General features: G+C 42.1%; 1 protein-coding gene across 1 annotated transcript in view; it reads right to left on the bottom strand.

The window, feature by feature from the left end:
* rfx4 (regulatory factor X, 4) overlaps window positions 1-6,304 on the bottom strand; it is a 28,628-nt gene extending 22,324 nt beyond the window's left edge. Inside the window, exons 1-3 of the mRNA XM_018754895.2 lie at window positions 6,078-6,304; window positions 3,011-3,097; window positions 1,883-1,943 (exon numbers count right to left, since the gene is read on the bottom strand). Coding sequence (XP_018610411.1) covers window positions 1,883-1,943; window positions 3,011-3,097; window positions 6,078-6,120 — 191 coding nt within the window. The 5' untranslated portion in view covers window positions 6,121-6,304. The remainder of the gene's footprint in view (window positions 1-1,882; window positions 1,944-3,010; window positions 3,098-6,077) is intronic.
* Window positions 6,305-13,058: the final 6,754 nt, after the last annotated feature.

Raw genomic sequence — 13,058 nt, 5'->3', positions numbered from 1 at the left:
TAGAGACCTGTGAAATGTGTTCTACAGTTCCAGACAAAGTTGTATATATGTATAATATGTATATATCATATATAGGTAAATATATACATATATGTAATATGTATATATCTGTCTATATTGTTTTAAATATCAAAGTTGTACAGTTTAACATTTACATATCTATTTATATATGTAAGATGAAATGTTTGCTTGATTAAAAATATCTTAATTCTTTTAAAATATCTTGAAGGAGAAGGCTGTGAAGGGACATTGAGAAGCCGCTCCAATCAGATATGAAATTCCATGACTAATGGAAGTACCTGCATTAGGAATCAGCCAGAAAAGGAGCAACAGGTGGCATAATTTTTACAGCTGCCATCTTTGGATTGAGGAGATATAGGTTTGATTCTCCCTCCTTTTGTTAGCCTTAAGTAACACAGTTACCCTGAATTGATTCAGTAAATATTACCCTGCTGTACAAGTGGATAAAGTATCATACGCTGCTTTAGAGCAAAGCATCAGTTAAATGAGTTAATGTAAATGACAACTTCTATGCTGTGACACAAAACACATGGCAGTGATGTAGCATCAATTTCGCAACCCTCTTTAGGTGACGCATATAGAATCCTGATCAATTTGTCATTATTTCTGCAGTGAAAATTCTGAGTAGCATCAATAGTGGCATATTTAAAAGAGCAAGTTTAGCAGTTGAAGAGTTTCAAAAATGTACCTATTGCAGAGACACATGCAGGACTCTATAAATAAAGAGTAAAGTCAGAGTACAGTCAATACATGTGCCCTATAATCCTTTTCCCACAGTGAAGTACCATGCACAACACTACTACTGCAGCGCTCTTTTAAAAATAACGTATTCCTGCTCTGAAAGTTGTGTTTTCAAAAAAACAGTTTCTATAGATTTCTTTGTGGCCCATTCTTTTGTTTGGTATTTTTTTTTTCATTTTCAACAACCACCGACTTTGTTTTCTTAGCCCAACATGCATGTGCACAACACAATTCATGAGTTCTGTTCTCAGTGTAAGAAGGCTGCCTTGATGGAGTAATCTGTTTCCTTTTCATGCAGGACTTCCATTCGTCCATTTCTCTTGATTCACTTAGTCTTTCCTGAGGTGTCTCAACTGCCCCCCGGCCACCCACATCCACACCAAGTGCTCCTGCTTTCCTGCCATTATTTCCTCTTGTCTCCTACCCTGCTGTACATGTCCACAGACTGCAGTTAAACAAAACAGAAATAGTACTTTTTCAATACACAAATCAATACACAACCCTCAGATGTATAGAATGTTTCATAGTGTTGGAATTTAAATGTGAATGGTGCTGTCAACAGATGTACTTTGTTAAACTGTTCTGATTGAAGCTTCTTTAATATGTCTTATTATCACATGAAGAAGAGTTTGAAGAGCCTTAATTACAACGGTCGGTGTGTGGACTGAGAAGCACGAAGCATTAAAAGTAATTTAATTGCATTTTAGTTGTTTCCTTGTCGGTTTCAAAGCCTGGTAATTTCAGCCAATAATTTTAAAAAAACCTTCATTTAAATTCCGACAGATTCTTATGGAACATTCGAGAAAAGCGTACACTATCAGCTGTAATGCCACTTACACAGTAGGATCATAATTCATTCATAGAAAAGGATTTTCCCAGCAAGAAATGTTTTAGAATCCCTAAAAAAAATCATAGTCAGTAAATATTAGTAAGCTGTTCACTGATCATTCAGGCAGAAAATAATGCTTTCAAAATTACCGAAAGTGTATGGAAAACGTAGCTAAAATTGCACTGGATGTTTTGCCCTGGAATAAGGTGCTTATTATTTTTTTAACAATATAACAGTTAGGGCTGTAAATGCAACCTTGATTTAAAATGGACTGAAAAACGGAGCACTTACCACTGTAAAGTTGCTGGAGTCGAATGAGGTTTGGATGCTCTGTTGTTTTCTTTTTCTTCATCTTAAATAGAAACATTATGTATTAAAATCATTCTCATAAAACTTGATATAAAAAGAACTGTAAAAGTCGCAAAGAAGAGAATGTAACGGAACAAAGTCTTGCGAGTACTTATTATTTATCCAAAAATTCTAGGCAGCGCTGTTATTGTTATGTGTTATTTATATTTCTCAGCTAAACACTGGAGATACAACTGAGTTCAGTGCGTCCACAGCTAAAGTGCCGCGTGTTCATTTCAAATGTCACGTATAAAATATACATAATACAGCATTTTGCTGCGGTTTATTGCATCGTCACGAAACTGCACTTTAACTGCTTGTGTGATTTCTCAACTTACTTACTATGTTTCGAAGGTAAAAAGCTATTATTTCGTTTTCATAGTCACGTTTTCATTTTTAGTGTTTATTATAAAGTTCCGTTAGTCGCGGTGGAAATAATGACAAAGACGCAGCTGATAACTTCTTCTGTCGTGTAAATGAATAGTCGGAAGTCAGTGTTTTTGATTTTAAATAAGTATCCTGACTTGGCACAGTATTTGTACACACATGATCATCATCATGCCATGGCATGGGTACTGAATCCCTACAACCCGGAGGTTTAATTAAGCTTATAAATCGTTACTTTTTTACTTTTCCGCATGTCATTTTTGCCAGTTATGCTAATATTCACAAGTTATGCATAACCGCGTCCGGATTTCATTCTGTGCCCACGAATGATGATCTGTGCGGAGTTTGGCTGATGATACCGAATTACTTCACTTGTTGTGTGTAAAAGAGTTGTCGGGACGCTGCAATTTTTTTTGCAGAGACGCACCTGACTGTGCACGCGCTGCTCGTGACGTGAATATATTTATAAAATTATTTGGGTACACTACTACTCTCACACTTCATCACGTAGAGTAATAAAAGCAGTCCTTTTCCCCTCGTTCGCTTCTAATTTTCCTCCTGCTTGCTTTATTATAAGTCATCACGCCAGTCAGTGGAGTTTGGTGTTAGTTAGTTAGTGGTGCTCTCAGTATGTTCTGCATCATTTGTTCCGCCCCCCCCCCCATTGCTGCTGCTGCTGCTTACTTTCGTCGTTGGACATGTTGCCCAGGGACGTGTGGCTGGAGTAGCGCTTGTTCTCGCTCTCGCTGAGACACCTCTCGATCCAGCTCTCTGCAAGCAAAGAGCGCGTGTCAGTGCGCGTGTGAGCGCGCGCGCGCGTCCCCGGGCCCGTCCGCCCCCATTTTACCTGCTGCAGCAGCAGGTCAACGCTCGGGCACATCATCATCATCATCATCATCATGATCGTGTAACCGGTACAGTGAGAAGAACAACAAAAAGTGGCACAGAAATTGCAGCTTAGTGCTTGTTTGAAAAAGCGGCGCGCGCGTGACGCGGCTATGCGTACAGACTCACTGACTCAGTGCGAGTGCGTGATTTGCGGTACTTAGTTTACCCCCAAAGAGAAGCGGAAAAGCCCTGGCGACCTCCATCGCGCATCGCGTCCGCTTGCTGAATCCGACGTGCATCGTTTGCGTCGCTCCAGCAACACAGTTTGTCGAATTTCAAAGTTGTGCGAAATTATTGGGAAGCGAATGGGGAATGTCTGATTCTAAAACAACCTTTTTTTCTTTCAATACATTTACTAGAACTTTCTCTCGTTTACTCATCATGAGTACTCGTTAAATACGAAATCCTGTATTTAATTGCAGTGACCTTGTTCGTGCACACATGACATGATGATCACGTGTTACACATGAGCGAAAAAGCACAACTGCAGTACAGTTATTTGGCTTTGCTGCAGCAGCCACTTTTTGTCACCCTTATTGATGTACTTGGATAGTACTTGGTAGTGAAACATTTACTGCATTCCAGTACTGCAGGGTCAGTGGGCTCTTTGCGCAGATCACACCCATAAATATATGACAAAAGTTGACTGGATGGACTTTTGTTCGTCCGTGGCTTCTGTTTGAGATGTTTTCACCCTAAATCTGCAGGAATCCTTTATTGTCCTACAAAGAAGAGACATGACGAGGCATGAAGTAACAAGCTCAGTGGAATTGCACACCAGCTTTATGACATATAGGCCCCTTTGTCACTTTGCCATTTCTGCTAAAAGAGCTGCCTCTCCTGCTGTCCTTTTTTACAAGCTGAAACACTAGATAATATTTAGCTTTTTTATTCTTCTTGATCTCGTTTCCCGCACTGACCATGACAACTGTCTCTATGGCAGCAGTTGTCAGGAACGGCCGTTGTCATGGCAACGGGTCCCGTTACATCAGAACGGGGGGAGTTCCGAACAAAAAGTTTTGGGCAAAGTTTACTTTCGCTGGATACACATCGGACATGTGTTCCGGACATGTGTTCCAGAGACACGGAGCAGAGGGACCGTTTGAGCCGCGTGTCCATCTTCATGCACCGCGGTCGCTTTCACACTTTCCTTGTACTCATTTCGTCATCACACATTGATTGTTTCAGTGATCAAACAACATTCATGATCATCATGTCAATCGGTCCATATATGAAACGGCTACTGATGGGGCCAGCTACGCCCTGACTGTCTCTATTATCATTTACTACTTGCATAACATGTCATCTAATTGTCGCATCGCACTTTTAAGAGGCTAATACGGGTGGTTATAAACTTAAAAAGGAAAATAGATTTATAGCTATAATAACGTGAGTCCAGTCAGGTGGTAAAAATATTTGAGCTATGAATTTTGGTGCTGATTTAATAATACTCCACCGAGTTATACGTCCTAAGTTCTGGTCATCTTGTTTTCATGTTTTTTAAAACCGTTAACAAAACGGGCCATTTTGATTTTATTTCTGTTTTTACCGCTTCATTTCGTTTAAAGGAGTTTTTACTAAAGTTTCGTGTTTTGTGTTTACCAAGGGTGCGACATTCGTTTTACTTTCGGGGGAATTTTCTCCTCACTAAAACCTGTTTCACAGACTCCACTTTCTTACGCTGCTGCATAAATAATGTACTTTTTATTAATTGTCGTAAAAGTCCGGAAAGAAGCTCTTTTATGCATTTATTTAGCGCTAAATGCTTTGCTGGCAGAGGTAATAACCCTGTGCAGAAAAGGGTTAAGATAATAATACAGTAGTAATAAGTTACTTAAAAAGGGTATCATTATAAATATAACTGAAATAAAGACATGATTTACTGAGACGACCAGATTTCTGTATCATTCATTGATCCCTCGGTGAGCGGTATCTGAAAGCATCATCATGTGAAGAGATCAACAACATAACTGAATTGTTTTCACTTTAATTATAAAAACGGAACAAGGGTCTATCATCGCGACTTGTAACGGTTATCTCCTGCTAACAAGACAATCATCCAGCTGCCCTCCCACTTTATTGAGGCAACAAACGTCCACAGCTGACAATAAATCTAAGCAGATGGTAGTGTTTTCCTTTTTCATAATATTCTCTTGAGGGGAAAATATGTGTAAATATATATCTTTATTCATGCTCAATTTTCATTTCTCAGCTCATTTCTTAATTTCTCAGACTCAGGATTCAGAATTCACTTATAATAAATAACCTGTCGCTGAGTGCTGAACTGCAGAAGGGTGTGTTGTGCAAATGCATGCTATAATAACTTCAACGAACAGTTTTTAAGATAGCGTTAGAAGTTTCCGGCAAGCTGAGACTGCCGCCCAAGTTGTTTACTGGCAGGTGGAAGACAAACAAGAGCCCAAATCCCATCTCGATGCTGCGAAACGCCCCAACCCAGAATTTAAAAATAAGTTGAGCGTGTCATTTTTTTTTTTTTTTTTTTTGTAGAGGTGTGTAAAAATGACATCACTAGTTGGCCTACAATTAAATTCAAATATCATGCCTGGACTGGACTTTCAAGCGTTTCCCGCAAACGACCAAAGTGTTGCGGGACGGTTGGGTTCATTATATTCGCCCTTCAAAACCAGTTTGGAATTTGCCAGAATAGAGGCGCTACTCCCCGTATACATTACATATACATCAGTGTCTCCCCAACCCTGGTTACAGAGCTGTTGGAACAGACGGAAAACACACTTTGTCAGCACTTGCACACCGGGCGCTTCCTCAGGCCCCGCTCTCCGAGGCTCCGGACCAGCCCCGGTTCCCCAGGCACCCAACACGGCCGGGGCGCCGTTCAACCAACCTGTGGAATCCATGTCGGGCTCCTCCAGCAACCCACAATGCATCCTCTTCCCATCCACAGCAGCGCGGCTCCCTCGAGAAAGTGCTCCGCGCGTAACCCCGGCCTCGGCTCGTTCCCCCTGCGCCGCTGCACCGTGCTCCTCGGCCTCTGCCCGCGCGAGGGGATCTGCTGGGATCTGAGGGCTGGGGGGGAGGGAGGGAGGCTCCTGAAGTCCAAAGGAGGGAAAAGCAGACCCGTCAAAATGTTTGCTGATGTTTCATGGGAAAAGGGCTGATTTTATAGGAGCCCTGATGGGAGACATGTCATTGATAGGCTCTGCGGGCTAATGAATGGCTACGAGTCAGATGGGGATGTGGCAGGGCTGACTGGAAGCCCTTTGTGGGGCTGTTTTGAATAAGAAAAGCTCCCTCCCCAGAAAAAAAGAGGCTTAGATCTACGCAATCCAGGCACTGTGGCCTCCCCGTCTTCCATTATAGCATTTAATACGTTTTTATACAACTTGCCCCCCCTCACCACCACCTCCGCCTTCACCTCCCAACCCCCCAAACTTTCTCCCACCCCCTCTCATTTAAAGCTCCAGACAACCGGCCTCTTTGCCCATTCCCGAAAACCTTTATGACAGTTAAAGTTACTCAGAACACAACACGGCCCTGTGTTTTGCTACACACGCATTAGGCAATGTTCGGCGAGGTGACCCGGAAGCAGGCCAGAACAGCGCACCCTCAGAGGTGTGTCAGTCGGGAGCACCCAAGCCCGCACGAGTTGAAGGAACGTCTTTTTAAGAAGCTAATAAAAATAATGTGTTTTTTTTTTTTCTCTCTCTCTTTTTTTAATTGAAAAGCCTTTCAGTGTGTGCTTCCTTCTCACACGGTGAGCAAAGGCAGCGCTGTACCATGGGCTTCTTCTCCTGATGAAGTAACTTTATTTTGCTGGACCTCGGAGAGGAGTAGGAGCCACAAAAGGGGAAGTAGAAGTGCAAAGCCTGCGTTTGGAGTGCCTGCTCCCTGCTGAAGGGAAAGCTGTGATTAGAATATGAATGGAGCGGCAGGGGAGCAGGAGAAAGGGGGATTATGGTTGAATTACTCCGGCCACGAACAGCGAGCGCCACAGACTTTCTTCCCCCTCGGAAAGCACGGTGCGAACGCAGTGCTGCGCGGCTGGTCTGCGTCTCACACTCCGGCGCCTCGCACTCTGCCACGAAACGCGAGCAAGTGCACAAGTCCGAGGTCATTCGGCACACATCTGCAGAGGCATCATGTCTCATATGGGGGTTGTGTGGCCCTAAATTAGCTCTAAGCCAGAAATGTTGAGTTTGCTGTTATCTGTGTTGGCAGCTTCTCATAAATAATTTTTATTTTAAAGAATTATTTTCAGGAAAAATAAAAAGGAAAAATGTACAGAAATTCTGGTATGTTTAACAGTGGGCATGTCTGAATTCTTTCACATGAAACCTGTGTAGAAAGTGGAAGAAAACGAACAGGATCCAAGTATGGACACTTGTTGCACCCATAAACAGTACCAAATGTAAAAAAAAAAACTCAAATTCACCAATGAATAAAGGTAGATTTAAAAAAAAAACTCATCTGAGCCAAGTGGTAAAAGTCACATTTTGTTAAGCAGTGGAATGATTCTGAAAAATTATAAGGCAAAATCATACTGGGCAATAACATCATGATGTAGAAACTGATGAAAAGTTATAGCTACCTAAAGTCCTACATAATGTTAAACATGTATATATATATATATACATAATATTGGACTTATTTGTGTGAACTGGTCAGGGGAAACAAACTTGTATAGCAGAAACTGCTTTGAGAGCGCTTGTGTGAGTGTACTGTACTTTTGAGTCAGAACATTGTCATTTCTTCATTTGCGCCAAATGATCTGAATGAATGTGCTTTGACTTCTCCGCATTTTTTACTCAAGCAAAACAAAGCCTAGCAGGTCGTCATGGCATCTGCACTTTCTAGGTGCTGCGTTCTAAACAGAGCAAAGACAAGAAAGTTGACATAAATCTTTATTTAACTTTATTTAACGTATCACACAAATGTACACATTGTTCTTGACTTGAAAGGACACAATTATCCATTTTAGACAGGAGGTTTGGTATTACAAGGAGGCCAGAGTGGCACGATGGTGCAGTGGCGCAGTGGGGCAGACGGGGTCTTGCTCTCTGGTGGGTCTGGGGTTCGAGTCCTGCTTAGGGTGCCTTGTGACAGGCTGGCGTCCCATGTGGGGTGTATCCTCTCCCCCTACATCCTTAGGCCCTGTGTTGCAGGGTTAGGCTCCAGCTCCCCACGACCCCGAATGGGACAAGCGGTTCAGGCAATGTGTGTGGGTTTAGTATTACAATTATTTAAAAACTGAAATATAATTCATAAAAATTGCTTCCTTCCATAATTGTAGGTTATTTTCACTGTTTATTTCATAGCTGCAACTTTCAGTGTTGTACTTTCAGAAAGGATGCTGAAAGTCTCATAATAAATCTTAAATATAATAAATACCTTTAGCTTCTACTGGACTTTCATTCTTATTAGGGTCATTCTCAAGAATTCTTCTTCTTATTATTATTATTATTATTATTATTATTATTGATAATAATATTTTTTTTATAATTTAATTACCGTCTTTGTCCAAAGAAACTAACAATGAGCAATCTTAGAATAGTCTTAGAATAAATAAAATGTTTAACACAAGACAAACTTTTTAAGAGAATATATATGTTTTAAGATCAATTTAACAACCCACTTGCAAGATCAAACACTGGCAGCAACATTAATTATATTAGGCTTTTGACAAAACCAAGCTCCTAACAGGAGCAGTGAGACAGAAGAATTAGATGAAGTTTGCTAACTGTAGATCCGAGGTGGAGCTCAAAGGTGTCATGTGAAGAGGTGGCTCTTCGAGAGGTGGCTAAAGGTTAGGGGTCTGGAGCCGTTCTTTTCGTCACCGGAAGATTTTTGCACACCAGGAACAACCACCTACTGCATCTTGGGAGAGGAGACAGAGGAATCACAGGGCTGCTGATAGCGGTGGTGCCTCACAGGTCCTGGGCTGTGCCTGTGGATGCGGGTTCGAATCTGGCTCAGTTTCTGCAGTTTGCGTATTTGCCCCATGTTTGCTTGGCTTTCCTCTCTCAATCTAAAGATTTGTTTCAGGTGGACTGGTGACCCTAAGCTCTGTGTGTGTGTGTGTGTGTGTGTGTGTGTGCGATGTGGAACATTACACACCAGACTGCCAATAGAGGACTGGAGAGGACTGATGGCATGTCTCACACTGCATTTGTAGGTCCACTAAGATGCAACCATACATTAGTGGAGCTCAAGCAATACTTCCAAGAACCAGGTGACAACACCAACTTTCTCCTTTTGGAATTTATTGGAACTCTCTCTTGGCCACCTGAATGAAAAGTCACTAAAATACTGTCATTTAAATTATATTGAAAAGCCCTCCTCTCAGAGCTGTTAAATCCCAGCACATTATTCTCTTTACAGTGACAGGGTTTGACAGGGTTTAACAGTGGTGAGGTGGATCGCACAACTGAGCTTCCAAATCCTGGGAAATGAAGACTAATATATAACGAGTTCAGCTGTAAAACTGTACCAGTAAAAATTGTGATATTCAATCCATACCACAATGTTGTGCTTGGATTAATTCCATTTTGTAGGCTAAATTATTGCATTTACCTCAGGGCTCGACATACCGGTGTCTTATTTTTCGAATGTTTAACAAGTGGCTGCCTGTCTGTTCTTTCAACGGGCATTGTGGACCCCCGTGATACAAAAGCATATTGAATATCGTGTTTGCATGCAACAAGCCACTCAATGCACAGAATTTATTTTCGTAATTACAGAAATGCTGCTGTTACAGCTTAGTTTAGAATAAAATATACAGTAACCACCTGTGACTGCGATATTGGTCACTTTGAGGTCGCGCCAAGCTGTCGGCGCTGGCTGTCGCACCCAGGTCGTGAGCAGGAAAGACCTGCTGCACTTTGACCCCGTCCCATTCACGGCTGTCCTTCTCACGCCTTCTACACGGATAGACTTGTGTTCACCCTGTTAGATCTTTGAGTTTCCATGGGAACCGTTGCTGTTTTCAGAAATGCATCATCAACCTGCTGAAGTGTGCGAGACAGAAACAACTTCACTCCTTCCGCATGTGAGCGAACCGTCAAGTTTTCATTCTACAGTGATGTAGATTTTTATAGAAAACTAAGGATAAATGCTAAAACTTATCATCATCTACTCAATAGCTGCTCCTGGTAAATGACTCTTTCTTATTATCATTGCATTTGGCGTCCTACTGTACGTGTGCACAGTTGTCCGGAGGGAAGACTATCGTCACGAGGCACCTCCATAGGGCCGAAGCTTTAATCTACATCGATATTGTGAATATCTTAATCTTTAGGTCATGAAGTTGTATTATTAAACTACTTAAATTGACTCATGTACTACATGACTGAAAACAAATGTAGTCAAAGCTGACAAAAATCACTGAGGGTTAACTGTGCTCCATGTTCCCTTGAACATTTATTGATTTATTTAGCTGACACTTTCCTCTAAAGCAACTTACCATGTTAAGGTACTTACAATTATTTTCCCATTTGTACAGCTGGGTAATTTTACTGAAGCAATTTAGGCTAAGTACCTCGCTCAAGGGCAGTACACCTGGAGGTGGGAATGAAACCAACCTTTGGGTCCAACAGCGGAAGAGGCAACGGCTCTAACCACTACTCTACCAGCTGACCCCCAATGCCAAGCTCTCTCCAAGTAGCAGCATACCGACAATTTAGAGTCACCGATCCCCTTGAAACACACTTTTGGACTGTGGGAGGAAACCAGAGCACCCAGAGGACACGCATGCGAACATGAGGAGGACATGTGAACTCCACACAGTCTGAACCAGCATCGAACCCATGCCCATTGGTACAGGCAAGGTGATGTAACCAAACGTGCTTCCTGCTGCACACACACACACACACACACACACACACACACACACACACACACACACACACACACACACACACACATTTTCGGAACCGCTCGTCCCGCTTCCTGCTGCACTGGGATTTAAATGCTGAGACTTAAACAATAACATAAAAAATAAACAGCGCTCACGTTAAAGCTGCAATACCCGGGATCGATGTGTACAAATAAGAAAACTTTTTGCCATGTCGTTTCAAAACCGAAAGGGATGACATGAAAATAATACATTTTCCTTTTGCTTTTAATTCCTTCACTCCCCCCTTAGAAACGTTTGACTTTGTCGCAGTCAATAGCCGTAAAAAGCATCTCAGGACGATTTGGGCGCGCCAGTTGCGCCTCACGTGAAACTGAAAAAGGGCTCCAGCGAGCTGGGGGCCACAAGTGTGAGAGCAAATGTTTGTGGAGAGAGCAATCGACTGCGCTTTGGCCTGAGCAAACACATTAGCGCCATTTGCAATTGAAAACAGAGGAGCAGGAAGCAGGGAGATTTGTTTAACGGGACGGTGAAAGTGGGATTACGCCTCCATGACTCTCGGTTTGTCACTGAGAAGACGGAGCAAATAACTGCGGAGGCCTGGATACAAAGAGCAAGTACGATGGGTGGAAATCTCAGGGAAAAAACAACGGTAAAACCATTTAAAAGCGCTGGAGGAACATCTCCAGGTTTTTTGTGTGGTGTGTGGAACAGGTTTGGATTACAGGTAAAATTCCAGATAAAAGATATAACGACACATTGAGATGATGAATATATCCACATACTATATATAGGGCAAGGACAAAAAAAAAATCTCAGCGCTTCGGAGTGTGATCAAGTGCCGCTGTCCAAGAAGTGCATTGTCCACAAAGGTGTCCAGAGTTCAAATGAGTATCGTACAAATCTAACGGTCATTTCTTCCAGCAGAAGAAAATTCACCACCGGAACCATCTGCATGCTTCGCGGAAGAGGTCGCGTTTATAGCTCACGAGGATGATCATCCCACTGCCGGTTCAGTAGGCAGCGAACACGGCTACGTTCTTTCGCATGCTCTAAATGGAAAAAATAGGCATTTCGACAGTCTCCTAAATGAAATAAATACACTGTGTAATACAGGAAGGAAAAATGATTTATTTACTGGGTGTAATAATCGAATCATAACAAAAGAAACAGGTGCAAAGGTCATTCTTCTTTACGGCTCAAAGACATACACTCAGGGCCCGCGTGAGGGTTTGTCACGCCCCTATGCAACAATCAATCCAGCCTCTAAATTAATAAATATATGAGAAAAAGTTTTTTTAATTTATCTGTAGATAAATACAGATATCAGGGAATTTGAGTTAGGGAAAATAGGATTCATTAAGTCATTTTTACTGTAATTATAACATGCACAGAACATAATTTATGCTCTTAAAACAGACTAAAGATGAACTTATTTTAAAGGCTGAAGTTTGTTAAGGGAACAAATGGATGTGAACTTTTTACTGCGGAGAGCAACAGTTTGTTTCATGGCTGCAACATTTCAAAGACATTTTCAAAGATGTTAACATCACTTGAAAGGCAACAGATCATTGTCCAGTTTCTGAGAAAAATTTTCCTTATTATCAAGCGAGCCTTTTAAGTAAATTTTTCCCAAGATTACTGATTATTTGTTAAATTTAGAGGGAAAATTTCGGCATCTCTAGGGTGATCGCCCTGGTCCGCCTAACGATAAAACCAGCCCTGCGTATCGTCTTTAAATTTTTCCCCTTTGTGATTGTCGCTCATTTCAGAAACGGAAATCTACTGCTTTCGGGAGGGGGAAGAGAAGGAGAGAGAGCGAGAGGGAGCACGGAGAAAGGGGGAGATGAGTTTCCAAAGCGGTCGTCCTCTGTGTTGTTTGTTTTGTGTGAAAGTGAATGATAAAAGAGGCATGAAATCGGGAGAGAAAGGCGCTGTAACAGTGGTGACCGAGCCTTCCATCACGCCCCATCCTGCTCCGCTCCGGGGGCGAGACAATGGCCCCGCGCACCCCAG

The sequence above is a fragment of the Scleropages formosus genome, chromosome 5 (assembly GCF_900964775.1).
Source record: "Scleropages formosus chromosome 5, fSclFor1.1, whole genome shotgun sequence".
NCBI classification, from domain to species: domain Eukaryota; kingdom Metazoa; phylum Chordata; class Actinopteri; order Osteoglossiformes; family Osteoglossidae; genus Scleropages; species Scleropages formosus.
Note: the sequence above shows the minus strand (reverse complement) of the source record. Positions and strands in the feature narration are given on the sequence as shown.